Raw genomic sequence first — 27,029 nt, 5'->3', positions numbered from 1 at the left:
TCTATGGTAGTAATAAAAGCGGTACAAGGAACTAGCTTACTATAATAACGGTAACATATCTCCCTCTTCTTAGGCTGCGGCTTGTTTCGTGTTATAAAAACTTGCCTAGGGCATGACTCAGTATTGATGTTTGGGTCGTTTTCTTGTTTTAATTCCGTTACAATTTTTAGTTGAAATGAAAGATTACATTTTTTTAACCTTTAATACATTGTGTAGACACGATTGTAGACACTTTCAAATGTTTACATGTAAAACATTTGTACGAAAACACTTTTCATTGCTGTTAGGAGAATTACTTTGCTCACTGTTTGCGAAATGGAATGGCAATATTTGCTTCACTTTGTGTCACTGTGGGGGAGTGCTGTTAGATTGGTTTCCCGCCTGAAACACGCTGTCTCGGTGGTAACGTTGCTTTGACAGTTCTACTTTCTTGAGCAAACATTCTCAAAAGAAGTGGCACAGTGACGTTCATAAATATTCAGCAACAGGCAGCACCAAAATAGTGCCGCTTCAGGGCTTCCCTGTGCGGTACGGCGCAGCCATGATCGTATCGAGCTTCACACCATCATCGCTGCGGCACTGCAGCAGCGTATGCAAATTGTGTTACAATCGACACCAAGCGCTACCGGTTTGCACTCATCGCGCGGCACACAGTCGTTTATTTACGTGTGCACGCTTCGTGGAGATGATTTACTTGAGACGATTGCGTAAGGCTGCTGCTGCCGGCTACCCCAAGGTAGTTTTGCTCTGTAGTCATTCATTATTCATCCGCGGAGCTTCCCTTTGAATGGTGTTCGGAGTAAGCGTGTTGCGTGGATTGGCAGTTTCGGTGATCTGGTGAAATGCTACGTTTGTTGTTTGTGGCAAATAGTGTCAACAAGACAAAACTCTACAACATGTCAATCTTTTTTTTTTAGTTTTGTGAAAATTTTACTATGTTTTGTTCTGCGTACGTTAACTTTGACTATTGCATCGTTATGATCATACTTAATTCACAGATAAGTTGGGTTCTATAATTCACTCATGGACAAGTTATTATTTGAAAAACAGTCTGCTTGTTTCTGCATGGCTCTTTCTATTGGTGTGCTGAAGGAACAGTCGATCGGGTTGTATGCCATTTCTAGAGTAGTGACGTTCGGAGACGTGTTATTCAGGTCAAACCGTACAATTGCGTTACGTTGGAAAATTACCCGCAGTGAGTATCAATTTTTGTAAGATTATTTACACTAAGATCTATCATTTGTGAATTCCCTGGGAAAGTAATCACTTGTTAACACTGCTGATGTCAGACCATTCATCTCCAGTTCTAATTCTTGTAATTTGTTTAATCCTACTAAACATTCTATGCCGAAGTTGGCGAGCGTGTTACCAGCAACAGAGAGCATAGTTAGGTTTGTAAAGCTTATTATACACGAAGGAAGATTTGTTAACTGGTTTCTTCTAAACGACAGCCTTGATAGGTTAGTTACAGACCAGTCGCCCATATTTGCCTTCTCTAGTCCATTGACACCAAAGTGTATGTTTTCCAGTGCACAGTGATGAAACATATCCGACAGTGTCTTGATCCTGTTAAATCTAACCGATAAAAAAATCAATTGTGAAAACAAACGAAACATGTTAAACTCGATCGTAATTAATGCATGATTTGGCAACAGTAAACTCCGGGGAACTCGAGCTATTTTTGCATTATGGATTAGTAAACCAGCAAACCTATAGTTCTCAGCAAAGTTCATGTGATTTACGCGTGTGCTTTTGAGAGCAAAGTGATGGAGGAAAGCATTTGGGACATTAACGTATCTCAGTTTTTTTTTAAATCTCGTCATGGTCACTACACCAACAGCATTTTAAATTTCATAAAGAAATATTTCATCGAGCTGTTCGATCAATAACCCTGCGTACGCTACATGGCCGATGCTATCGGGAATGTAGCGGTAGACAAAGGCATCTTCTTGCGATGTACAGTCGCCTATCACGCATTCCATCTCACTGCACCGTACCGTCACTCCGACAACTCGGTTGAACAGGTATAACAAAAGCCTGCAGATCAGGAACCACCTGATGGGAAACATTATATGCCCACAGCTCACGCACTTTAATTCAATGGCTATGCCGATAATAACACTGATCACCTTTCGCTTTGTTCCAATATTACACATATTCAATTAACTTCACGGCGCTCTACTCCTGGAAAGAGTATGGAACATTTTTTTTGCAAGAGTAGCTCCTCACAGCTCCAGTTCTATTAACGGGGCACGTAAGTAGAGCGTTATTTAAATCATTCGCTGTCCTAAGCGTCGCATTGAGATGAATACTTAGTAAAGAGAGATTCTTAGTTTTACTCGTATTGTAATATTTACTCCCAAGAATGAATTCCCACCCATGCACTGGTGATCGTTTAAAAATACATCAACACATCCCAAATTTTGGCTACTGATTCGCGACACGTGTCAATGAAAAAAAAAAGATATGATAATCTCATTGTTATTCGTAGAGCTGTTGGTCTTTTCATTACAATTTATCTGACTATCCAGCAAACAAATAATCACATCCAATGCCGTAGCTACTTTCAGGCAAAGCGATGATTCTTCTTACTGATTTTGCTTCGCATTCGTAGTTGTTTGGTCTATTTCAAATTTCAAATGATTTGTTTAGCCGGTCACGTAGTACAGTCGTCAACTCGTACGACTTAACTTAATGCCCGTCATGGGTTCAAGCCCCAAATGGATCGTGCCGCCATACGTAGGACTGACTATCCTGCTATGGGGGGATCAATAAGTCACTGAAAGCTAAACCCACAAGTAGTGTGGTACAGGCAGGCCTTGACCGGCAACGGTTGTTGAGCCAAAAGAAGAAGAAGAAGAAGCCTATGACTCAGTAATTTGCAGTCTATTACGTGATGCAACTCGTCCCATGTGTAAATCTTAGTCGTTTGGCAAACCTTTAGTGGGAAACCATTTTCACGAAAAAAATGGATCAAGGGGGTTGTAATTCCACCAATTGTATCTAATAAACAAATATAATATAACGTGAAGTTTTCTGATCTACGTCTCACCCATAAACTATTCAACTTGATATCCAGAACGATCGATTCTTAATCGCTACGGCAAAGGAAACAAAACAAATCGTTCTACAATCGATTAAACTTCGATTGTGTACCTCATCGCCCGTGTGAAGTAATCGGAACAACCATCAGAGGGCTAGGTCTGCTCATACTTGTTCAATAACCATGCCCAGCCAACCTTTCGTAACCGCAAAACCACCGAAACCCTGTCTTCACCAACTAGAGCACGGTTTCAATAATCATAACCCCACCCAAAAAAGGAAGGAAAAAAGATTCGCTTATTCTCACCTTCTCCTCAGACTCCTACACCTCTACTACTTGTCCGAACAAACTGATGCTAGTTTTCGTTTGTACTTAAATGTAGCTTTTGCATCGGGGTAAAAGGGTACAGCGTGAAAAGCGAAATGAATGTGAAGGTTTCACGAGCAAAAACAAAATACACAAGCAAAAGTACCAACTTGCTCGGCACTCGGCAAGTCTGGCTGCTTGAACAATCGCTGGGCAAGGATGAACAAACCCTATGGAGGCTGTCAATTTACGAGTTCATGAAATACGACCCATCCTCGATCGCGAGCACTGGCACGGCGCGGTTAAACGACGCGGCCTCCGTTTCTCTCGCAAATGTAGGCGCTTTCTGGTGGGCAGCACTGGTGAAAGCGAATGGAGCTGACTGGGAAAAAGTTTTTCGCTCATTTACATTCCAACCACAAAGCGGCATCCAATTTGCCACCTAGCAAACGAGCTTACAGGACGTGTGCGGATATATGTGTGTGTATGTGTTGAGGACATAGAACGTTTCATACAACAATCAAACGTGTTTCGAAGCTGTGGTGGTTGTATTTTTATCGAAGCTGTGTTAGTTCTATTTTGTAGTTATGTAATTATCTGATACGTGTTCGACGTTCATTCAATAGAAATGTAAGTGTAAATAGGTTTAGTTTCCATCGGTTTTATCTGTTTGGACCATGTTTACACAGTACAAGGACAGTCGAATCATGTTGTTAAACGAAGAAAACCCATAAGTTTTGGTTCTATGTGATATAACCGACGCTTCGTAGTCACGTCGCTTTAATGTCACTTTCCATGTAAGATGCTTCAGCTGGGCTTATTGGTATATGTTTTACGCTCATTTCTATGTTAGTATGAACGGTTATGTAGCTGAAATAATTTGGTCATTACATGATTTTGGTTTATGCTTGAGTTTGAATGTATTTATTTTTCAAGCATTTCCTAATTTTTCCGCAGCATTATTTCCACTGGATAACAGTGGCTTTTTTAAGGTATCTACGTGTACCTTACACTACCGTCGTCATCGTGTTGGAAATTCAATCACTTTGTGAAGATCATTTTTCAACAAGCATACCGACTTTCGACCACGATCCACGACCGGTATTCCGAAACGTCAACAGCACTGAAACCAGCAGCACGGTTTTGGCCGTTTTCGTCAATCTTCATCGTCATGCGGCATGATTATGTAACATTAATAAAAAATCAGATATTATCGGTTCAGAAAGCATCGAAGTACATCGATTATGTGTCTCGTACTTTCTTGTTACCGGTACCGGTTACGTTTTCTCCCGAGCACGACCCGCCTCATCTCGGTGCTTGCCCGGAAGGAATATGCCCCATACTTTTTTTCATCAGCAGAGCTCGTTTTCGATCTTCATCCCTCAATAGTCAGCAAAAGAGCAAATAGAATGATTTTTCAACCATCAATAATCAGCTAACATGACGCTCCTTCTACATCAAACCTTTTGGATGAGTGAGAGTAAACCGAAAGGGGGTCTATATCAATACGAGCGACTATATTGGGGGAGAAACTGGGGCAGCAAAAATCGAGCATTGGTTCGGCTCATTTTACAAAATTGAATTATCTTCATCCGAAAACGGCACAGAAAATGCAAATCACCCTGAGTCATTGGGTACGATCTACTCCGTCTTCCGGTGGAGCGGTCTAGCAGACTGGTGGATCGAAATGGGGTTCCTCTAAAAATAGACGTGCACAAGGATTAGTAAAGTTTTCTCTGCCATACCAGCATTTCCTATCAGTAGCGATAACACAAGCAAATCAGCAGAGGCAGCATCTTTAGGGCTGGAGGACGAACTTGCCGCTGACTGTTTGACTGTAGTGTGCAGTGGTGTAGAATGTAACTGTGTGACGAGTGGTATAAATAGCATGACTTACAGGAAAGTAAACCTTGCGCACACGAGATTCGTCAAAGCTAATGGAAAAAGGGTTCGTCAATGATGTTGCTGTTTTTGAACATTGGTTTGAAGATGTAATGGCGTATTTATTGATACTTTAACCGGTATCATGCACAAATATAGGCGAGGGATTTGCATATTATTCTGTAGCTATCAGCTATCACTGTGCAAATCGAATAAACAAATTTAAATTTCAACTATGTTAGCTATACTTGTAAACTTTGCTTTTCAATTAAAGTTTACCACGTTTTAAACAATTAAAGATACAAAAGTTTGGCTATAAATATGGTCATTTTTACCCGCTTTGTTATGGAATGTACTTGATTACTCAACAGTGGGTGCAGATAAAATACAAAAATAGGCTAAATGCATTTTTTCATTGTTGACAAAACAAAAATGTATGACAAAACAAATTATTAAGGTCTAGAAGGTAGGAGCCATGTTAATGCGATATTGATTGCAGCTTAAGCCGTGCAGCTCACGATATAAACCACACGAACGCTTGCAAAAGTTCAGTTGGTGTTGTTGTCCGTTTAAATTACCTTTGAGGAGAAGCATTCGCTTATCTATCAGTCCTTTGTTTGATGGTGTAATAATATGTAAAATGCCAACATCTATCAAGTGGAACCAGATTTGCAGAATGTTATTGTTTCTTCTGTTCGTCACACACCTTGCAGTATGCTTGAAAGTTCAGTGCACTCAGATAAATTGTGTGATCGGAGAGTATAGCTCGAATGTGGATTCTTTCGTCTACCGGTACTTTCCTAGCAGCATCCGTGAAGTGACCTATGAAAAGCTGCTGATTGAGAATGTCGATGAATCGTTCCTAAGTGAAGTCGCAAGCGTTGTTCACCATGTCAAGGTGGAGCATTCCAAAAGACTGAAAAGGATGAAAGTACCAAACGCAGTTCTTCATTCGCTTCTCATATTGAGTACACGCCTTCATTTTATCAGCTTCGTCGAGAACCAATCGTTGTCCAATTTAATCATTTCCAGTGCAAAATTAACCCGAGTCCCGCCAACCATTAAAAATGTTCTCGCTCTGCGCAATGCGACGTTCATGATCGGCAGGATACGTACCGTCGATCTGGCCTACTTTTGCGACCATTCACTGTTGGAGAAGTTGGATTTGAATTCCAACCATATCCGGTACGTCATTAACACTGCTACGAGGCATTGTAGTTTGTACGATTCTCTTAAGTCTTTATTGTTGTACAGCAATTTGTTGACAACTATTAATCTGAATATGTTCAGCGCATATCCACAATTGAGTTATTTAACGCTGAGAAACAACAAGATAAAGACACTGACTCATACATTTCGTCACAGTGCGCTGGAAAACATTAATTTAGGTATCAATGGGCTGGAGGAGGCAAATCTGTGCGATTGGTCAGTACCTAACCTGTCAAGGCTGTCGTTTAGAAGAAACCAGTTAACGAAACTTCCTTCGTGTATAACAATATTCACGAATCTTACCGTGCTCTCTGTTGCTGGTAACGGGCTAGCCAATTTCAGCATAGAAAGTTTAGCAGGATTAGACAAATTACAAGAGTTAGAACTGGAGATGAATAGTCTGACATCAGCAGTGTTAACAAGTGATCACTTTCCCAGAGACTTACAAACCATAGATCTTAGTATGAATAATCTCACGGAGATTGATCTTTCCTACATACCAGTACAGTCGCTACGGGTAATTCTCCAAAGTAATGCTATTGAATGGTTTGACCTGAATAACACGTCTTCGAACGTCACTGCTCTAGAAATGGCATACAATCCGGTCGACTGCTCCTTCAGCACACCGCTAGAAAGGGCAATGAAACATGTAGATTGTGGAAGAAATCGGACATGGACGTAAAGTTACTAAGTGTAAATAAATGCAATTTGAAAATGTGCTTTTTTATTATTTACTTACTTGTTCGCCAGGCGCCACAATCACTATTTAATCTTAGCTTACTTCAGGAATGTTCTAAGTTAATTGTAATGATTATGTTGTCAACATTACACAAAAATTCACCATTTCCAATAATTTTATACACACAAAAAACTAGTTCGATGTTCAGAATGAATCTACATTTAGTATCATAGACGAGTCAGCGTTAATTTACACAATAATGCAGATTCATCAGCGGTTAAACTAACAATAATGTTTTTTTTGTAAAAAATATTGTTTAAAATGTTTCCTCTTGTTGAAAAAGACCTTTCATGGTACAATAATACTATCAAATTATATAAAAACACCATAGTTAGGATTCGAGAAGTAAAAGATATTATGTAAACTGCAAAATAACTATAATTAATCGAGTGCGTTCGAGCAATCCGATAGCACGTGTTGATAAAACGTATCTTCCGGAACTACGCTTCACATCAGCTGTGTCGTCCGGCATTATCTGCTCACAGTTACGCTCACGCTACCAATTGCATTCCGTTCCAGCTTGGTGAGCAATCGCCTTTTCAAATAGCTTACATGTTTACCTTTTTCTCTGCTAACTGGCATTAGAGCCATTTATCTCGCATCCGAAATCAGCCAGCCAGTGAACAATCTAGGGCCCTAAGCTAGATTCATAATTTTCCTAGTATTCATCACCGGTTTATGCCTCAAGTTGCATGTGAATTTCATCAGCAAATGTGCCGTACCATTCCTGCCAGTCGCGTTACTGCAGGGTTCGTCCCACACATTCGCCTGTTTTATGTAAGCACACACCGGCTGACATGGTGATGGAATGCTGGGCAATAGTAATAAGCATAACGTCAGCGTGCAATCAATGCAATGGAAAGATAAATCGATCCGAGTGTGAACTGACGCGCGCTTGACCTCGATCGCTATGCTGCCTTGCCTCATCGACGAGGCAATGGAACACCACGGAGAGAAAGAAACAAGCATTCGCAGCTGCGTCCTTTGCGGTATCGGGGACACAAAGCGGTTCAATTTTCCTGCCAACGTTTCCTGTACAATCATTCGGGCGAGAGTGTGTGTTCAGGTGGGTAAGGTAGCGTCGAATCTTACTTTCGTGCCACTTACCCATCCGCCGACGTTGATGATGTTTGGCCAATGCATTCAAGACGTCGCAATCTACCATGGTTTGGTAGCGGAATTGCGCAAATCAGATGAGTTGGCAAATATTTATCCAACGAATCACTTTCTGCTACCGGTGCATCTAGCGCTTGCATCTAGCGAACGGTTTTGATGGACTGTAAAATTGAAACGTTTCGAAACGAACGGGTTTTTTATGACCCAGTGTATTTGCTGCATAATTAATGTAAACGAAAAGCACCGATTGTGTATGGTACTTCTTGAGGCGCAATTTACGATGAACGTCTTGCACATGCTTTTTTATTACGACGACAAAATGAAGGGGTGTATGTATGGGTGTCGAGCAGTAGAATAAAATTAACGCAAATATTAAACTAGAAACCAAAAGGTTGAACCTTTTTAAAGGGGTTCTGGAAACTGGCTCAGTGTTAATAAAGCCGATGTGCTGATTTGTTAGACAATATAAAATTACGTAGATTTATTGTTCTTTTGAACATTTTTAGTGTATTTTGACATTCAAAGTGTAATTTAAAATCACTCAGATTAAAATTAAAATCGCCAGCACTCATTTTATTGGTCATCTTTTCATTTTTTGAGGAGGAGCAAGAATATCTTTATATGAGAGTTTTATCGATACAACCTGCCCAACCCTAAAGCATAAAAATAAAATCTTTGTCTACAATTCTACACCGAACTATATCCATTGATTATTATATATCTTTTGCATTTTATTCCTTCATAGGTCACCACTGACGACTCCATCGTGCACACCGCCGAACGACCGTAAAAGTGTTCAGCGCAAGACAACACGAGCGGCATCATAAATAATGGCTTCCAACATACACAAATGGGAAAAGCTCTCACCAAGTGAATTCCAGCAGCTACAGGATCTAGCGTCATGTGAGTTATCGTCGATTCGTCTTTCCCCCTTTGCGAGCCCGTTTTACGCTACGGTCATTTTTATTCCCCCCCCCCCTCCCCCCTTTCTCTTCCCTACAAACAGACTCGACGAAAAAGCTGCAGAACGTGCTGCAAGAGTTCTGTTCGCCGGCCACACCGTCCGCCTCAAGGTTCCATCCAGATGGGGTAAGTACGTACGCAGCGCCCCTGACCACTGGTTAGCTTTGAAGTAGTGTTCTTTCCTCCCCTTCTCCCTCCTCCCAGGTACCATGCTCGTTTGGTTCAGTTTGCTTTTCCGCATCATCGCCTCCCCGCTCTCGTGGGGCGTACCTGGTTGGCAAATTTTATTTCCGGCGTATTTCCTTGCGCCAAAGCACTTTTATCGCCTGCTAACGATAGCTGCTAAAACCAGGGTGAGGATCGTAATTGAATTGGGCTAAATCAGATGGAAGTTATGGGCGGCGGCACCTGGCAGATGGTGCCAAGCAGACCCTACCCGTGCGGTCTCGTGCAAGATGAGCGGGAACAAGAAACATCACGCCCGCTTAGCAAAGCGAACGATTCCTTCCCTTTTTCCACCAGCATCATCACGAGAGCAAATTTGGATTTAATATTGATTGGGGTTTTTTTGCATTGATTTTCGCTTTTGGGCACAGTACGATCGCTTTCGATTATGCCCGGTGACGCAAATTCACGCAGCAGCAGCATGGCAGCAGAGATATACTTGCCCGCGGAAAGAAAAGGGGCCTGAGTCCTTTTTTCCCATTCACGAGCGTCGTTCCGTCGGCTTCAGGTCTCTAGGAACAGGATCGTCTTCGCTGCCGCGCTCCAAGCACGTTGACGAAGGATGGCTCATAAATCTGCCAACGGGCCGTGGCTTCCCATGAATCGTGCCGCTTAAAGTTTTATCTCCCCAATATCCGAAAGGGTATGGATTTAAAGTCTCCAACGAGGAGCCGGCCGGTTGGATAATAATGGCCAATCATCACCCGGCTATAAAATGCATCAAATGGGCGGAAGGGATTAAAAGACGAGGACGACGATGCGAGGGTTCTGGAGGGAGATGAAATTCGGCTGCCCCCGGATATCAATATCAGAGCTCAACTGTCCACGGAACAACGGGATGACGCTTGCTTCTATCGGCGTTCGTTTGGCCCGGGTTAGGTTTCCTGTCCCGGGTGGTTCACCACGCTCTAACCACTGACCAAGGTTGCCAACACCAACCTCGTTCTGCCACTGCCGCTGGGATTAGTATCGGGATTATGTGAACGAGGATTGCTTTGACCTTTCCAACGATTAGTATCCGGCTATCCCCGGTCCCTCGGCAAGCGACCATTGGCAAGAGTTTTTGAATCGGCCGATAACCACATGAAACCCCGGTCGGTGGCGTAATAAATGAGCCCGCCATTAATCTCGGAATAGGCAATCGGTCGAAAATTCATTTAACGGAACGGTCTGTTACGTACTGTTGGGTTGCCTTCGTGTGGGGTGTTGCTTTGTACTAAAGCTTTGAAAAGGGGTGCTTTTGGGGTTATATTAAATTGTGCATCTTTCTCGGTAAAAGGGTAAATGCCGAAAAAAGGATTTTTAAACAGAATATATTAATGTAATCATTTGGCTTGGAAGATAGAATTCCTTGTATTTTTTTATGGACCATCTTATTTACATATTTCGATATTGTTTTATGATTGTTTCTTTACCTGAACAGTTTATTTAATGTGATTGACTACTAAACCTTTTCCAATCAACCCAACAAAGCATTGCAAGTAAGTGACACTGACATCCAACGCAAAACAACACACTGAAATGGGTTCGGAAGGAAGCCGCGTGTCAAACACGAGCACATCCATTCCAGTTTCCCTTGTTAAATCCATTGTAAAATTGGGCCGCCTCTAATTTGACAATATCCGTCAAAAGGAACACGCCAAAGAGATGCTCATCTACGTCGAAGACACTCGACACTCTGGTGTTATCCACACCTTCGCCGGCGTCGGGTGGATTTGAACGGGCGTAGACGCAAGCAGACAAGCACACAATCGTGTGATTTTGTGCACCGTTGAACGAAATAAACGACGTGTCGAAAGTGGATACCTGCTTGCGAGGAGCAATATTTGCATCCCTCCGGCGCTAGCTAAACGATAGCGAAATCCTGTTTACCTGCGCCGTTCCAGGCACTGCCAGACGACATTCAAGCTCGTTTCGCCGGCTCGGCTCGGCTAGGAGCTAGCAGCTTCATCAATCGTAAGAAGAAAAATGATCCACAGCTACTCTGTTTCTCCAGGAAGGCGCTCGGGCTGTTTGCTGGTGTTGTCGAGAACGTGTTGACGAGATTCGGCGGGGTAGAACACCTGGGGGAAACGATATCGCGAAGAATCACTGTCAGCACCTGGCGTCATGTTTTCTCTCCTGGGCACCCTTTGCAGCACGGTGGGAAAAAGGTGTTTTCGATGTCTCGAGCAACAATTTCTTGTCAGATTTCACGTTTTATTGTTTTCCATCTTGCATTCACTTATCATAGCGCATGGCAGCTTCATGTCGAGGGAACGGTCCTAGGGAAATATGGTGCTTTCAAAGTGTGGGTTTACTTATCAATTTGTTCTCCACTTTTTGAGCCGGTCTGTTTTTGGGGGGAAGCATTACTCATTGTCTTCCCTTTTTAGGGATCTCTCCTTGAATATAATTCAATTTGTGCTACTTTAAATTGTGCGCTTAGCCCCCCCACTGTTTAGCGGCTCCCTCTGGTGCAACAAAAAATAGCCTAATATAACGAAATAAAACTTTACATCCTTCTTGCAGTGAGTTCAAGTGAAAATGTGGAGTGTTTGTATGTGTCTGTGTGTTTTTTGGATTCGCATTTATTTCTGGTCGGTTGGTTGACCGAACAGGACATTTATGATGTGCGGTAAATCATGCTAAAACCAAACACTATAACGTCCTGCAGCAGGAAATGCTGGTAGCAGTAAAACTATTTTTACACGTTGTTTCTCGCGTACACAGTTTCTTTGTTGCGTAAAAGCAGGCGTATTCCGGTCCGGTTTTATTGTCGCATTATTATTGCTCGCAGCGAACGCAGTGTACGGACAGTTGTGGAATAATTTATTCCTATTTACCGCGCGCAGTTTGAAGTCATATTTTACTTTCCGGGTGGCTGCGTGCCGTGCATAAACTGTAAAAGGTGCGTGAAAAAGGGTTTCGGACACTTTTGTGTCCGAAAGCAAAAAAAGGTTTAAGGCTTTAAGAATGAATGATGGTTTTGGGGCTGAAGCGTAAGTAAATCTAGGTGATATATTTCTCAAAAATTGAATTAAAGCATGCACATCTCACAGAAAGTAACAAATAAATAGTTTTCCCAATATAAGATATCAATATGTTATTTAGTTTTTCTCGCATAGAAACATATTTACTTTGTTGATAAAGTGAATATTCGACTTACTTCGTGTCGAAAATCCCGAACAATCGTATTCCTATGCCATTCTTTGACCACTTCGAGATTAAAGTATCAATTTAGAGTTCAAGTGTTTAAAGAAATAAGTGGTAGAAATAAGGCGTCTACATAAGTCTTAGTGTTTAAAGATATTAGTGGTAGGAATAAGGCGTTTACATATTTTGTGATTTAACATCTATTTATATTTTTTTCACAAAATACAATTATAACCACTTATTTAGACATTCGATATCATACAACTCTTTAACTAACCACCAATTTTGGTTTAGGTCGAATGCAAATTCAGACCAAAGATGGGCAATACCACTATCACTTTCCATTCGCTCCACCTCCCAATCACACATCCTAAATCCTAGATGTGCCCTCCGTCGGATGCATCGGTAGACAGCTAGCCCAAAAGTAGAATAAAACCTGTGACACTGAAACGGAGCAGAGTAAAGGAAAAATAATCAAACACCCCAGACAAAAGGACAGACAAATGTTCTTTTCGGTTCTTTCCGAAGATTTGCACAGACTTTTCACTCCCGCCCGAATTTGCACCCATGCGTAACAATCGCCTTACTCCTGCTCAAACACAGCAAGACCAAAAGAACCTCAAAATGGCAATGGTTTGGTCTAGTGGCACCATAGGGTGACTTAGTCGAACATTGCCCTCCCCCCATCCCACCAGAGCAGAGTGGCAGTGAAGTCGTTAAAGGCGGATGGTTTGTTTTTCGTTTAAGTTAAATAAGATTAAATTGAATTGTAACTAGATGACAGCAACAAAGTAAGCTTAGGAGGGTGACATTTGTTTCCACTCTGGAGCGCTTTTTGGGCACGCATAAATCTGTCGTTTAGAATGTTGTGTTAGGCAAACGATCGCAGATGCTAGGTAAGACAGCTTTCGGCTTGAATTAGGGGAAGCAAATTGCTTTAAAAACAGTATTGTTTTCGTTTCGATTTTGGTTTGTTATTTCCTTGAAGGATTGTGATTTAAAAGTTTCTTCAATATCGATTGTTTGTTCAAGATGTTTTGTTATTCGAAAAACATTTTATGTATGACGTATGTAAGCACTAATGTGCAGACGATTGATCAATAGGAAATACGTATTATTAAGTAATATCCAAATCAATCTGCTAAACAATTATCGTTCATAATATGATTACCTCTAAAGGTGTTTAACTCGCAATATCTGTTGAAATCCCCAATCTTAAGTCAACAAGCTTCCGTTTTGAGCCCTTAACAAAGCCTATTATCAGGGACGGGGGTTAGTAAAATTGGAAAATCTTGTCCCTTATCCAAAACAAGTTACGCTTCCTTTGCTAAGTGTCTGAGAACACCACGGCAATGAATATTGATGAGCGGTACGCGGAGGACTTCGTTCCTGCCAGCGTCACATTTATTTCTTCTTCAGAAACTCTCCCTTAAAAAAAAGAGCTACCGAATAGCTTACAGCCACGATACCACTCGCCCAAAGGGAAAACCTCAAGAACTTGCGAAACCCGGATAAAACACCACAACAAGGCAGCCGCGTGTAGACCTTAACAATATTCTCAAAATCAAAACTCTTAACCAACAATGGCAAGTAACGCTTACTTTTTTCTTTCACGCCGAAACTTGGTACGAGCGTCTTCGATTACATGTTGAGGCGAGAATGAGGCAAACCGTAACCTTGGAGCGTGAAAAACTTCCGGTACGGGTTTTTCATCGCAAGGGATCGACGCACACTGGAGAGTGGGGGAGTTTTGTCGTAGATTCTGGTAGCTTTCGCTTTCAATCGGCTGTTTTTTGCAAAAAACAGTTTCCCCTTTCTAGACTGCGGCTAAAGAAGGTGTTGCAAATTGAAAAACAAAAAAATGGCACACCGATCGAAGAAAATGCTCCCACAGCCCCACCTGCAGGAGCGATAAATACTCCATCTCGAAACGTTCCATTGTTCCAGCGGAGCAGAAAGTTCCGCCCAGGGCTCACTTTGTCTTGCAATCGATGTGGTTTTCTTTTGGCTCGACAAAAGTTTCACATCAGCCGTTGCTTAAATGGTTCACGACTTGGGTTCTAGGTATGGTATTGATAATCAGCAGCTCGTTTAAAACGGAGGCTATCGGGAGGGTAGTAATAAGTTGCCAGCGACAAAACAAACACTCCGTCAGCCATAATGCGGAATTCAGCGACAGTTAGAGTGCGATCTTGGGCGATTTGCACATAACGTCTCAGCCGTCGTGAATATTTTATTCAAATTAGCGATCTGATCACAAAACTTTCTACCGGCAGACGTCGTGCTTTGCCTTTAACGTATTGCCCCGCAACGGCACGTAGGTGAGATATTTCAGCACCTAATTATTTTTACACCCACCGATTCTATTTCCACCTGTCACGCAGAGTAGCTTTGGCAGCGAATCTTTCCCTCTCCCTGGTGGAGGATTAACGATTAACGGTTGTGTGGTGGGATTAGAAAACTTCGGCTTTTTGGAGACTGCCTGACGCGTATTTATAGCGTAATAAAAAGCGTCAGTTTGTTAGTGTCGTGTTAACTTGTCGATGCAAAAACTAATTAAATGTTGCTCTTTTTGCGATGTTTGTTGGTTACGTCATAGTTTGTCACTGAGCTGTGCTAACGAGTTCAGCTGACAATTTTATTTTGATGACAAAAACGTTGTTTCTCATTTCCCGTGACAAAAACGTTGTCCAAGTTGGCTTAATTGATTTTTTTAAGCTAACTTGGTTGTCTCAGTAAATTACATGTCGTATAATCCTATTTTATGTTATGAGAAGTGACTCCATGCAATGCCAGTAAACATTAGTTACAATTAAAAAAATTAAATTTAGTTCAAGCACCTGCATTCTTAGTCGAGGAACTGTGGCAATGCTTGGCTTACTTAGAGCGGAAGGTCTCATGAACGTCGAATAACGATTATGACACAAAAACTATAAAGATACAAAGATAAAGACTCAAGATGTTTATATGGATTAAAAATATAAAATTAAAAACATTATTTAAAAAATGTAGAGTGTACAACCCTTTGATGGATATGATCAGGTTTGCTGTAACGTTCCCGGTATGTTATCATTTCTTCTCCCATAGAAAAGTCATCCATTCATTCGATTTAAAATTCACTATCGATATGGAAATAAATAACTATTCTATAAATCCTCTAAATAAAGGTTTCGTTAGTCAAAATGTGATGAGAACTTCAAACTTCAAACCACCGAAATATACCGGTACACAAATACCGTCCGTCTAAAGTGTTGCATAGCTCTCGCGTTCCGTTACAATTTATCGTCCTGTCTTAGTTCCATGGACAGAGACATCTTAAGCACTCCTACTGCAGTGAATGCAGTTTCATTGTGCTTAAAATACGTGGCAGCTAGCGAATTGCAAAAATTTGATAGGAATGTGGTTCAAAATGTGTTCCCACGCTTTGGGCACTGCTGCAACGAGAGCCGGGATGTATTCAGTCTCTAAATTCCTCAGCAAATACTCTCGACTGTGCTGTTACAGTTCCTTGAAAGCTACTAGGTCAAAGGATGCAAATTGCGGCACGGTTCAAAGCACGTGCACTCCTGGGTCTTATATGAGTTGCTTCCAGCACGTGAAATACCAACGTGAAGAAAACGTAGATTCTTCCCGGAATATGTTTGCCCTCAAGCATCGCACGGCTTTCAAGCAATGGGAAACGCGTCGTACAATGATCGCTTTAATGCATTAATGTTGCTCTCGAAAGCAACAGTCTTCAAAGTAGAGTGTGAACTTGCAAAGATATATCATTAAAAAAGCAGCAAAACATATTTAAAAAAAATGATCCAGTTTATCCAAAAATTTCGCGCTCCTCCAGTACACGCATTTTGGAACTAATCAAATTTGCAACTTCAAGCGCGGCAAAGCATCGCTCCTCCTGTGTGTTTGACCTTAAATTTCCATGGCACCGTTTTTCGTGGAATGCCTGCATTCACTTAGAAACAGACTGCCAGGGGGGAAGAACTGCTTTGCAAAACAATCTAATGAGCTTCCGCTACAAATTCCCGGTGTTCATTTCCCGAAGGAAAAGTTTACGAAGCGCACCGGCAGCCGGGCGCTCGTTCGGCGTGGGCGAGAATCACTCTGCCGTGGGTATTGCGATGAGTTGTTGATATTGGTTTTAATAAAGTTGTCAGCTCGTTACCGGCACTAGGTGTGCGTAACTTTGAGGCAGTTGAAATTCGAAACGCTACAAAACAATTTCGTCTGAAAGCGCCCGAAAATGTGTACGTGTGTGTGTATTTGTATTTCGGAAAGAATTGTTATTCTTTAGCCCTCGTTAGTGTAAAAGGTTGTATTCATGCCGCAAGCGGTTTGACTGTAACTTTCGAATTGTAGCAACTTTAACCACTGTTTTCAGCTTGTAAATAACACGTGCAAATTGAATTGAAGAGCTCCGCGTTACTACACAATATTTACCTTAAATTTAAATTAGTGCTCAAATATTGAAAAGCTCATCTAGCAAGTAACCATGTCGATTCAGTTTACATACACATCATTTTGTAATTATCTGTTTGGATTATCACAAGTTTTGATTCAATTTGGAATCGACTAACCCCTTCCCTCACCCAAACCGGGAAACTGCCAACCTTCAGCTCGATTGAACCCAATCACAGGAATTACATTTTTATTACTAACCAGCACCAACGGAGCAGCACCCACTACGCCTTTCCACAGCCAAAGGTGACGACAGCCGCATGTAAAGCAACACGTACGTGCTTTGGCTCGTGTGCGTACGTGTACTGGAAGGAAAATTCGTTCCAAGCACACAAGATTATCCATGTTGGCAACGATATTCGAGGCACGCGTTAGCATTCGTACACTAACAGCAACATCGAACTGTATTTTGAAGGGCTTACCGATAAACGGTATACGAAACTGATTTCGATTTCGACTGCGATATGGTGTCATGGCAGGATAAACTAAATTATCGATATTTGCACTGGTATCAACAATAAAATCATTTAACAAACAGTATCTTAAAACATATTTTCTAAATTGTTTATGATCACCGACGTGTGTATGGTTAGGAGAGGGCACTCGCATACAAATTTATGAAAGATATGTTACTAAACTATGTAAAATGGGGAGTTGTTCAGGAAGCTGTAATATAATTCGATATAAGCCACGTAGGTGCTTATGATGCAAGGCACGTATTAGGCGTCAATCTGCTGTTTATTGCCAATGTATGTTTATTCACGTCCACAATATTTTTCCCGACCCTTCCATACGGCATACTCAGGACAGAATTGCAAACCATATTACACTGTTCCCTGCTTTTAATCGTTTAACTCTAGAAAAATGTATCTTAAAAGCTTCATAAGGTTCTCGACTTTCGATAACAATTCCTTTACATACAACCAATCGTTCCATCGGCAACTAAATTGAAGCACTTGGATAATTTTCACATTTTCTACCAAAACAACAAGGAGAGGAATGAACGCTTAACTGGTTTGCTTGTGCCAACTCTTCTGCTTGACCACGTGCACAACAGCAAGCTCATACATAGCACACAATTTACGTAGCAGATGGAGCACGGGGGTACAAAGCTTGTGCATCGTGTTTATTGTTTTGATTAGGTTAAATAGTATGCAACATAACGAAAACTTTGGAATAGCAGTACATCGAACAATACCTGCACTGGTTGGACGAGCATAAGTGGGTAAATGGTTCCGGCTGATCTCGCTCGAAAGCACAAAACAAATTACGGTCTGTCTGCCCTCGTTGAAGTGGAAGCATGGAATCGGTAGAGTTGTAGCCGGAGAAGATTAAAATCAGTCACGGAATAATATCAATTATTAATCCTGTTGCATAAGAACCAAATCCAAATATTTCTTCGTATTAAGCCTAATGTTATTGTAGCTAAGGCGGAAGTAGCTTTATGCATTCTAGCTTATTTTTACGTGTTTATTGAAAAGCATTTTGCTTGCTCTGCTCATTTATTATGCCAACCAGCTACCTTCACAATGTTTTTGGTTATTATACGGCATCCGTATGACATCATTACATCCTGTAAAATTATCTGCGACATTTCAGTTAACGATTTGTTACGTCTGGTTAACATAATAGCGAATTATGAAACGAACGAAAGGATTACATTGATTCGCGTGGAAAATTTCGACGAAAAGAGTTAATAACATTTTTCCACATGGTGAGCGTTTTGAAGCGAATCAAAATATACACCAAATACGCAAATGATCATCTTCCCGGGAAAACGTACACCTTTTCCGCAACATCGCTAGCAACCGTTTGGCGAAAAAGCTCGACTCAGTACACAGCTTGTGTTTTTCATACTAGCTCACCCGTACTGACATCATACCGACCGGTGTACATGTGTGTGTATGTGTGCACAACCATTGTATCGAAACTCTTCACCTTTACGTTGTTTTCCCACCCTGCTGTTTGTTCCATTTTTTCCAAGGCAGCAGCTGAAAAAAAAATGCCCCCGAACCTCCAACCCAACCGACCAACAACGACGAAATGGAAACCATCAAAGTAGAAAGAAATTTGCGAAATTGTCATGACATTCCACTCTCGGGAATTGGATTATTATTGCTCGGGGAGTTCGGGGAGTTTCCGGCATTCGGCATTTGGGATCGGTAGCAGCTTTTCGGACGCTTTCGCACAACAACTGCGATGCGACATTTTATTTCCATCCACAACTGCCACAGTTAGAGCTAACGTGAGTTGTTGTCTGTTTTCGTCGTTGTCATTGTCCAGCTGATACACATGGTAGGGAAATTAAAAATATATATTCAAATTTTTCCATAATTGTCTGTCAACTGCGAACGGCGTTCACAGTTGAGTGGGTCCCTGCGTGCGTGCGTGCGTGCAGCTCCTCACTTGAACGGAACTCTCCATGGCTTCATTAACGAGATTGCACAAAATGGATTAAATTTTTGAAAACCTTCCTGTTTTTTTTTATTACCTCATTTTAACTGGTCAATCCGAACACACCGCGATGATGCGATAGCGCACGAAATAAAATCCCCATTTGCATCGTTCGGACGATCACGGCAATGGCGAGGTTACGGTCGTCGGAACTCGTCCCCAAAAACCCGCACACCATGCGAAAAACAATTTTCAACTGCTGTCCTTTATTAGCCCCATAAAAACGCAAAACTTTCCCATTCATCCCGTCGTTGCAAACACTATCCGCTAGTGGATGCGAAGCCAATGGCAAAGCACCCCAGGGGGGGGATGGGGCATATTGTAGCCGTACAGTTTGCTTTCTGCTAAACGTCGGCTCGCACCGATCGATGCCACAAGTTAGCGTCTCCGGGTTTTGGACTGTCGCCAAAAAACGATGACGTCAGAGGGTGCAATTTTATTGCAGTGCCGGACGGAACTGCAACGTAGATGGCCCCGGAATGACGTCAACGCAAGAAGGGGCGGGAGGTGGGTGAGGGCAACTCTTGAATTTGAAAATGCCTGCTAACCATCTGTTGGATAGCAACGTCATCACCGACGGCGGGGGCACAATTGTTGATGATCCCCAGTTGGTTTTGTTCGTGTGGTTTTATTGTTTGCCTACTATGAGGGGGGTGGCTGTCCAGGAAGGTTGGGTCGAAAGGATTAGTCGCAACAGATTCGAAGGCCACACATACACACACGGTGGTCAAACATCGTCTGCTGCTGGTGTACCGTTGAATGCTGAAAGACAATGTCCAGGGGTGAGGGTAACGTATTTTATGGATTCGAAACCATTAACAATTCATTGTGGTTCCAGCTTTCCAGACTGTCGGGGCTGCGTGCCGGTCGATAGACGTGGGTTCGGGAAAGGAAAGTTTGCGTTCGGAACACTTTAAAAGCATTTTGTCGGTCGCCGGCGTACGACGCAGCTAGTTAAAAAGTTTTTTTATTAATTACAATTTTACAGCGCTGGGAAGCATTTTCAGACTCTACGAGCGCTAGAACGTGAATACTTCATAATGAGTAAATGATGGGAAACCTATTAGTTCCCTAAATAATATCAATTCATGTACCATAGTATCAAACACTATTGCTCTGCAATCACTGTGTCTTTGCGAACATTTCGAAAACATCTGGATCAGAATCTGTAGAAATAAATCTAATAAATCCTGCATTATGGAATCATCATTTGTCTTGGAGCAGCAGCAGGCAGCCACTAATAATTAACTGCTACATTCCACCAGCAAAATATTGTCAATCAATCTAGCGCTACATGACGAACCCGGAAACCCGCCGCAATCATTGTACCAGTACGCGTATACGACCTCCGGATCCATCAGATGGATAATGTCCTGGGAATTTACTTCTCCTTTTTTCACTAATCCTATCTGATACATTATGACGCTGGTACACAAATTGTTATGCCGTTGAGCGAACAAAAATAACAACAGCAAAAAGGACGACCCACCCGTCCGGGTGCCATCTCCAGCATCGGCCGTCAATCCGTACGGCGCTCCCGTGTGACAGCGCCTACGAGAAAGGTTGCCGCGTTGACTTCAAACGTAACGTAAACTTCGCTCCCTCCCGGGCCTAGTGGTCACAGACGGAGAGTGGTGTTCGTGTATCGTGCCAATACCCGCCCGAGATGGTACTTTCAGCACAACACAAACAACAACCTCTCGCCCGCTCCTGCCCGCCCCGGGGGACGAAAATCAGCGGAGAAGAAATGCTGAAGCACACTTTCCACGAGCGGGGCACATACATTTCGGCTGCTCGTTTCGCTCGCATGGTGCGTAATCGGTTTATCCACCCCTAACGCCCGGTCCCACGGAGATGCGGAAGACGTCGATTCACCCGTTGCCCGACTGCCACCGTCTTTCCGTCGACCTACACAACCGGCAACAGCAAAACAATCATACCGTCGTGCGTGAGGCGGAAAGAGCATTTTGGCACGCCGTTTCGCTTTTATATTCTTCGCACCGTCATCCCATGTCACCAAAAAAAAAACCGTGGGCGCCTGCTGCCTATCAAAGTGACATCCAAAATCGGCGAAGGTCAATAGCCGGAAAGTCAGCGGGAAAGCTTTTCAAAAGTCCCGAGTGCGTGCGTGGAAAACGAAAAGCTAAAAAGAGAAGAAAAAAAAACTCAGAACCGATCCACGGCAACCGACAACAACAACAGCTGACGATTGAAAGGACTTTCCATTATAGCGGGTGGCCCTTCTCCGAGATTGAAAGCCGTTCCCGTGCGCTGCGACGATGATGAAATCCTTCCCGAGGGCGATCATGTGTGTGTGTATGTGTGTGTTTGTGTCGTGTGGTGAGGATTGGGGTGGATATTTCTGATTTTTCCCGGAACAATATCCTCCACCTCGGCGCAGCGTTTGATGATTTTTCTCGGCTGTTGCCCAACCAACCGGCGGTCGATGATTTTGCTCCGCGCTCTGTTTCGCACGTATCGCTTTCCGGCGGTAGCGACAAAGTGAACAGCACACACACACACACATGCCCGGAAAAGTTGCTTCATCTCGCTGGCGAGCAATTTACTCACAATCAAATAGACGATTGTGTTTACTGAGCGGTTGAACCAAAGGGGATAGCGAAGGGGGAAGGTGCACGACGCTATTGGCAGGACTGTATTTTCTGCGTTCACAATAATTTCGTGCGTCAAGCGCAAACAACGTGACGGCACGTTGACAAGCAGCTAGCGCTGGAAGATGATTTACCCGCCGGGTACCCCGGATGTTAAGAGATGCTAGCGAATGGAAACAAGAGGACACTCCGGAAGGATAAAGGATATATTCGGCGGGAGCTAAACAGCCCACAAACACGCTCGTGGTTCATCTTTGTTCGGCAGGCTCTTTGCGTTGTGGTAACAATGTTTAAGCCGTCATCAAATAAAGCAATCAATTCACGGGGTATTACTTCGGAAAAGTGGATTGCCAAACTGTGCGGATGTAATTAATGCGCCGTAAGCAAACAAGCGCTGTCAGAAGACGGCACACTCACTGGAGGTTCAGTTTAAACACTTCCACGTCCCTTCAAAAGCTTAATTAAGAAAGCGTTAGAAAGGTTTAATCGTATAAAGCATACACTTTACACTGTTTCGGCTGGTAAACCAAGAAAAAACATCCTGTTTGCGTCACTAGCATTTTTGCGTCACAGTCTTAACTAATGGGAACTGAAAATATGTTTCACAGTGTACTGTATTAGCTCTAATCTCAAACTACGTTCCTTCCTGTCCTCACCGTAGGTAATAGCTGGACGGGAAGAACGTGTACAGAGTGTGGCCATCTTTACCAGCCGCCTGTACCAAATAGCGTTCCGTCAGTTCCAATGTTGGTGGCACTCTACTGCCTTAATCTCACACCTTCTCGCATTTCTCCCCTCGTCGGGTTTGATAATTATAACTTCAGACTAATTAACTTTTCCCTCCGAAGTGTACGACGAGGTCTCTGCTGTCGGCAGCAAGCGCACGTAAGCCTCCTGAGTACGTAGCAGCGCGCACTGGCTGAAAAACGATGCGAAAGCTACCACGCTTATCGGCCGCCATTTTTCCAATCACTATCCACCTCAAATGTCAATGTCGAATCCCGCTCCATACACCTTCCCCACTAACCTAACCCCGCTGATCGAATTTCGGCCTGATGGGTTCGGTTTGCTGCGCGAAAAATGATGATGGCAACCAATTTTGCATTCAGCGCGCTTCCACGCTGTGCTGTCGTCGGTTCCAATGAATCCACCTTCCCCGGCCCCGTCGCCAGCTTCACTCAGCCAGTCAACGGTAAGACGCTACTCCGTATGGTGTCCCTCTCGATCTTCCCCCACCCCCTCGACAAGATCCCGAGCATATGACAGCATGGTAATAAATTTTGATTATATCCTTAACAAGCAGGCTTAAGCATTGCCAAGGCTGCTGGAGGCTTTTCCGGCTTCCGCTCGACAATCGTCGCCCTTCCCGCTTCCTGCCACCCCGTTTTCCTGCTGTTTTTGATAACCCGTCCCAGACGCGTTCCGACGTACGCCGAATACTAATCACACGCGCACACACACACACGATGAGTAGTGCCGGAGATTATGGCTTAAAAGCCGCTCAGCAACCGTACCCTTTCACTACCGCCAATCCAAATATCACGCTGGCACGTGGGACCTCGTGATTGATACCACCGTCCTGGGGTGCAGAAATGGCCCTCTTTTTGTGTACATGTGTGTGTGTGTGTGAGTGTTGTTGACCCTGCAGCGTAAGGGTAAAAGAGCACCTTGGCTTCGATGCTGCTGACTAGCCCACACATACATACAGGCCGTTCTAATGAGACTGTGGTGTACGGGCTTTTTCGGGACAGTACGTGCATGGCACTCCAACGATGGCGGCAGTACGACACTATCCGTCCACAATCCGTGCATGATTATGCCTTTCGGGCAGGTTTGCTGCAAAATTGCTCCACATACACACTTCGCTTGAGAGGTGTCCCTCCGATTGCCGGATATGCGGATTTATTGGAAACCAAGCTGATGACGACTGCCTTTACCGATAGCGGGTGATGTCGGAGGGTGCAACAATGTGGGACGGGAAGGCGACTTAAATCTGTTTTATATTACAGGCGAAATCCGCTTAGCAAAGGCGAGCGCGGGTGCATGGTGAAAATTTAACGTGCATACGTGCTGCATACGTTGCTTAGCTTTGTTTCTATGTTGGGGATTTGCAAAAGCTTTTTCCCTGGTTGGTTTTTTTTATCATCAACGAGATCCCGCTGTGTTGGTTGGTTGCTTAGTGAAAGCTCTCTCTCTCTCTCTCGCTACATTTGATTATTAACTTTTGGACCATTTTCGGAATGTGTGTTTGTTTGTTTTATTGTTAACGTATCTGGGTGTAATTTGCAACAAATTGTCTTTTCAAGCGTGACAGCTAAAACGAAACCTTCTAAAGCCTGATCCAACATCCAATACCATTGCCGGTGCAGCGAAACAAACTGGCCTTTTTTTGCTACCACTGTCAATATCATTAGAACGAAACAGGGAACCATTCATCTTGCGCTTGATCTTCATTCCGGTTCCCTGTCCTTCGTTGTGTCCTTCGAAGTGAAAGCACGATGGCGGGCGGACATTCTACCGCCAATGTGATCGTGTCTGTAAACTCGTTAATCTTGTTTTTGTAAAGATGACACCCTACCCTCGCCACGGAAGAGGAAAAAAACGCTCCAACAAATAGAATGGATGGTAAGGAAGGGCCACTTAATTGAAATGTGCCGAGAAAAGTAAGATGCGACCGAGAATAAAAATCGTTGCAAAAGTCTTGTGATAACGAAAAGACAAAAAAATGGAAGAATGTGTAGACGAAACGACAGCATAAAGGATCTAGCTTCTTTTTTTGGAGTCCCTTCAAAACAGGCAGACAAAGTCTTTACTTGAATTAAGTAGATTGTCTCAAACGATCCGAATTACTTTTGCGGCAGCTTGGGGTGGAATCGCTGGACGGAGCTAGTTGATTTGTTCAATGGTATTAAAGCGCAATATACACGTATTAGGTTTTGTTTTGTTCTATTTTATACCATCCAAGGAGGATACTACATTGAAAAACAACTTAAACTGCTTCCAAGCCCTTAACATCCCGCATGACATTTCAGACAGAAACGTTCCACACATGCCATCACTTCAAATGTCTAATGTTCCCTTTAGGCACAGTAGATTCAACTGCCTGCACTTCAACTTCATTTGCAAAACAACCACTCAACAATCGCTATCTTCTCCTTTTCTCACCTCCCGCTCTGGCAGGACATCGACTACGATGGTTTCCGCAAGTTTCTCGACTCATTCCTGGACTGCGAAACGCCCGATGACCTGTCCCAGCACCTGTTCATATCATTCCTGCAGCCGGCCCTGTACCAGGCACAGCAGCAACAGCACAGCCACGGGAAGGCCCTCAGCCAGATGGCGGCGATCAGCAGCAATGCAGCCTGCGCCCCGGTAACGTCCCACAATCGTGGTAAGTGCGAACGGCAACACCCAATTATGTATACGGGCACGTGTCCCCGATGGGTTGCAAACCATCAGCTGCAAATGATGGACATTTTCCACCCATTTTCGTATTTGGTTTCGTTGGTTTGTTGCTGGATGCAGGGTCGATACCGAACCTAAACAGCATAGTGGACATTCCGACACCGCAGCCGTCGCAGGAATCGCAGCGGAACAGCTTCGTCGAGCGGATACACGGGCTCACCGACAAGCTGCAGTCGCTCGGGCATCTCGGGCTCGATGGCGGTGGTGACAGCAGCAACAAGGGCAAGTGCGGTATGTATCTCACCCCTCCACCCGGTCACACTGGACCACCAAAGCGAGCAGAGCGTGTCAACAAGCGGGAGGATCCCGGTTCGGTTTTGCTTTTTTCCCTGCAGGTACCGTCCATCCGATGCTGACGGTGACGCCCAGCCCGATGGGCTGTACGCCGCCGATCCTGCAGGCACCGTTTCGCCGGTCGGCCGACTCGAGCCCATCCCACTCGCACTCCCACAGCCACTCGCAGATTTCCCGGAACTCGTCGCGCAAAAGCAACAACTCCGTCAACTGTCGTATCGAAGGTAAATATTATCCCCCGCACGGTTGGCCTACTTTTCCTGCCCCCGACACCGGCCGCGGTTGATAAAGAAAATGGCGAAACTGATCGATCGATCGCGCTCGCGAGAACCGATGCAGATGTCTAAACATTGGTTTGCTTGTAAAAACCAGTCACATAGAAAGTATGCCAAAACATCTGTCAATCTTCAACCAGAGAAGGGATGGTTTTTGGCAGCTCTCGGTATTTTAACATTTAATCTCGCCGTCAACGTACCGAAGAACGAAGAACCCTAGCTACCTGTTGCATGTGCTTTCAGCGTGACGATTCTGTTTCGATAGCTTTTAGCTTTTCCCGTACATGACCGGGGGAAAAGCAGCGCAAATGCTAAGCTTCAGCTTATCCGACAGGTCCGCACGACATACCGACGTATGCTACCTGATCACTTTCATTGTGCGTCTTGCCGCACCACAGCCTCAGCAGGGCGGAAGCACGTCTGCATGGAAACAAATTTAGCCCGTCACCCCGGGCGAGTGTTGTCGGATTCTCGATTTTCCGCGAAACGGTCAACACGGAAACACCAAAGCGCACGTGACGTGAAGATGACGTGCTGGTGGTACGAATTTATCTTGTACAGGCGTTTTATGGCGCTCCCGATTTTACGCGCGAAATAGTCTCGGTCCGCTTCGTGCTCGCTTTCGGTCAGTGGGAAACAGTTCCCGCAATCGGTGCGCGTGTTTGAAGAGTGTTTCATTCCCTTCCCCTGATTTCCACCGTTTCATTGCAGATGTGCGACTGATTCCTAGAAAGCAATCATTTTTGGATCCGCTACTGCTGAAGGTACCGCTCAAGGACGTCGTCTGCTATCTGTCGCTGCTGGAGGCTGGCCGACCCGAGGACAAGCTCGAGTGTAAGTATGCTGGTCGATGT

The 27,029-nt window shown here is 43.7% G+C and overlaps 1 protein-coding gene across 3 annotated transcripts in view; it reads left to right on the top strand.

Moving 5' to 3' along the window:
* LOC121592075 (diacylglycerol kinase 1) overlaps positions 1-27,029 on the top strand; it is an 83,672-nt gene that overhangs the window by 34,211 nt on the left and 22,432 nt on the right. For all 3 annotated transcript variants that reach the window (XR_006004635.1, XM_041913346.1, XM_041913345.1), the window contains exons 3-8: positions 9,040-9,197; positions 9,301-9,383; positions 25,322-25,532; positions 25,667-25,837; positions 25,942-26,124; positions 26,887-27,009. Coding sequence is in view for 2 of the 3 variants with exons in the window: in XM_041913346.1 (XP_041769280.1) it covers positions 9,125-9,197; positions 9,301-9,383; positions 25,322-25,532; positions 25,667-25,837; positions 25,942-26,124; positions 26,887-27,009 (844 nt within the window). In the remaining variant the exon portion in view is untranslated. The remainder of the gene's footprint in view (positions 1-9,039; positions 9,198-9,300; positions 9,384-25,321; positions 25,533-25,666; positions 25,838-25,941; positions 26,125-26,886; positions 27,010-27,029) is intronic.

The sequence above is a fragment of the Anopheles merus genome, chromosome 2L (assembly GCF_017562075.2).
Source record: "Anopheles merus strain MAF chromosome 2L, AmerM5.1, whole genome shotgun sequence".
In the NCBI taxonomy this organism is placed as follows: domain Eukaryota; kingdom Metazoa; phylum Arthropoda; class Insecta; order Diptera; family Culicidae; genus Anopheles; species Anopheles merus.
This window is presented reverse-complemented; position numbering and strand designations above follow the sequence as displayed.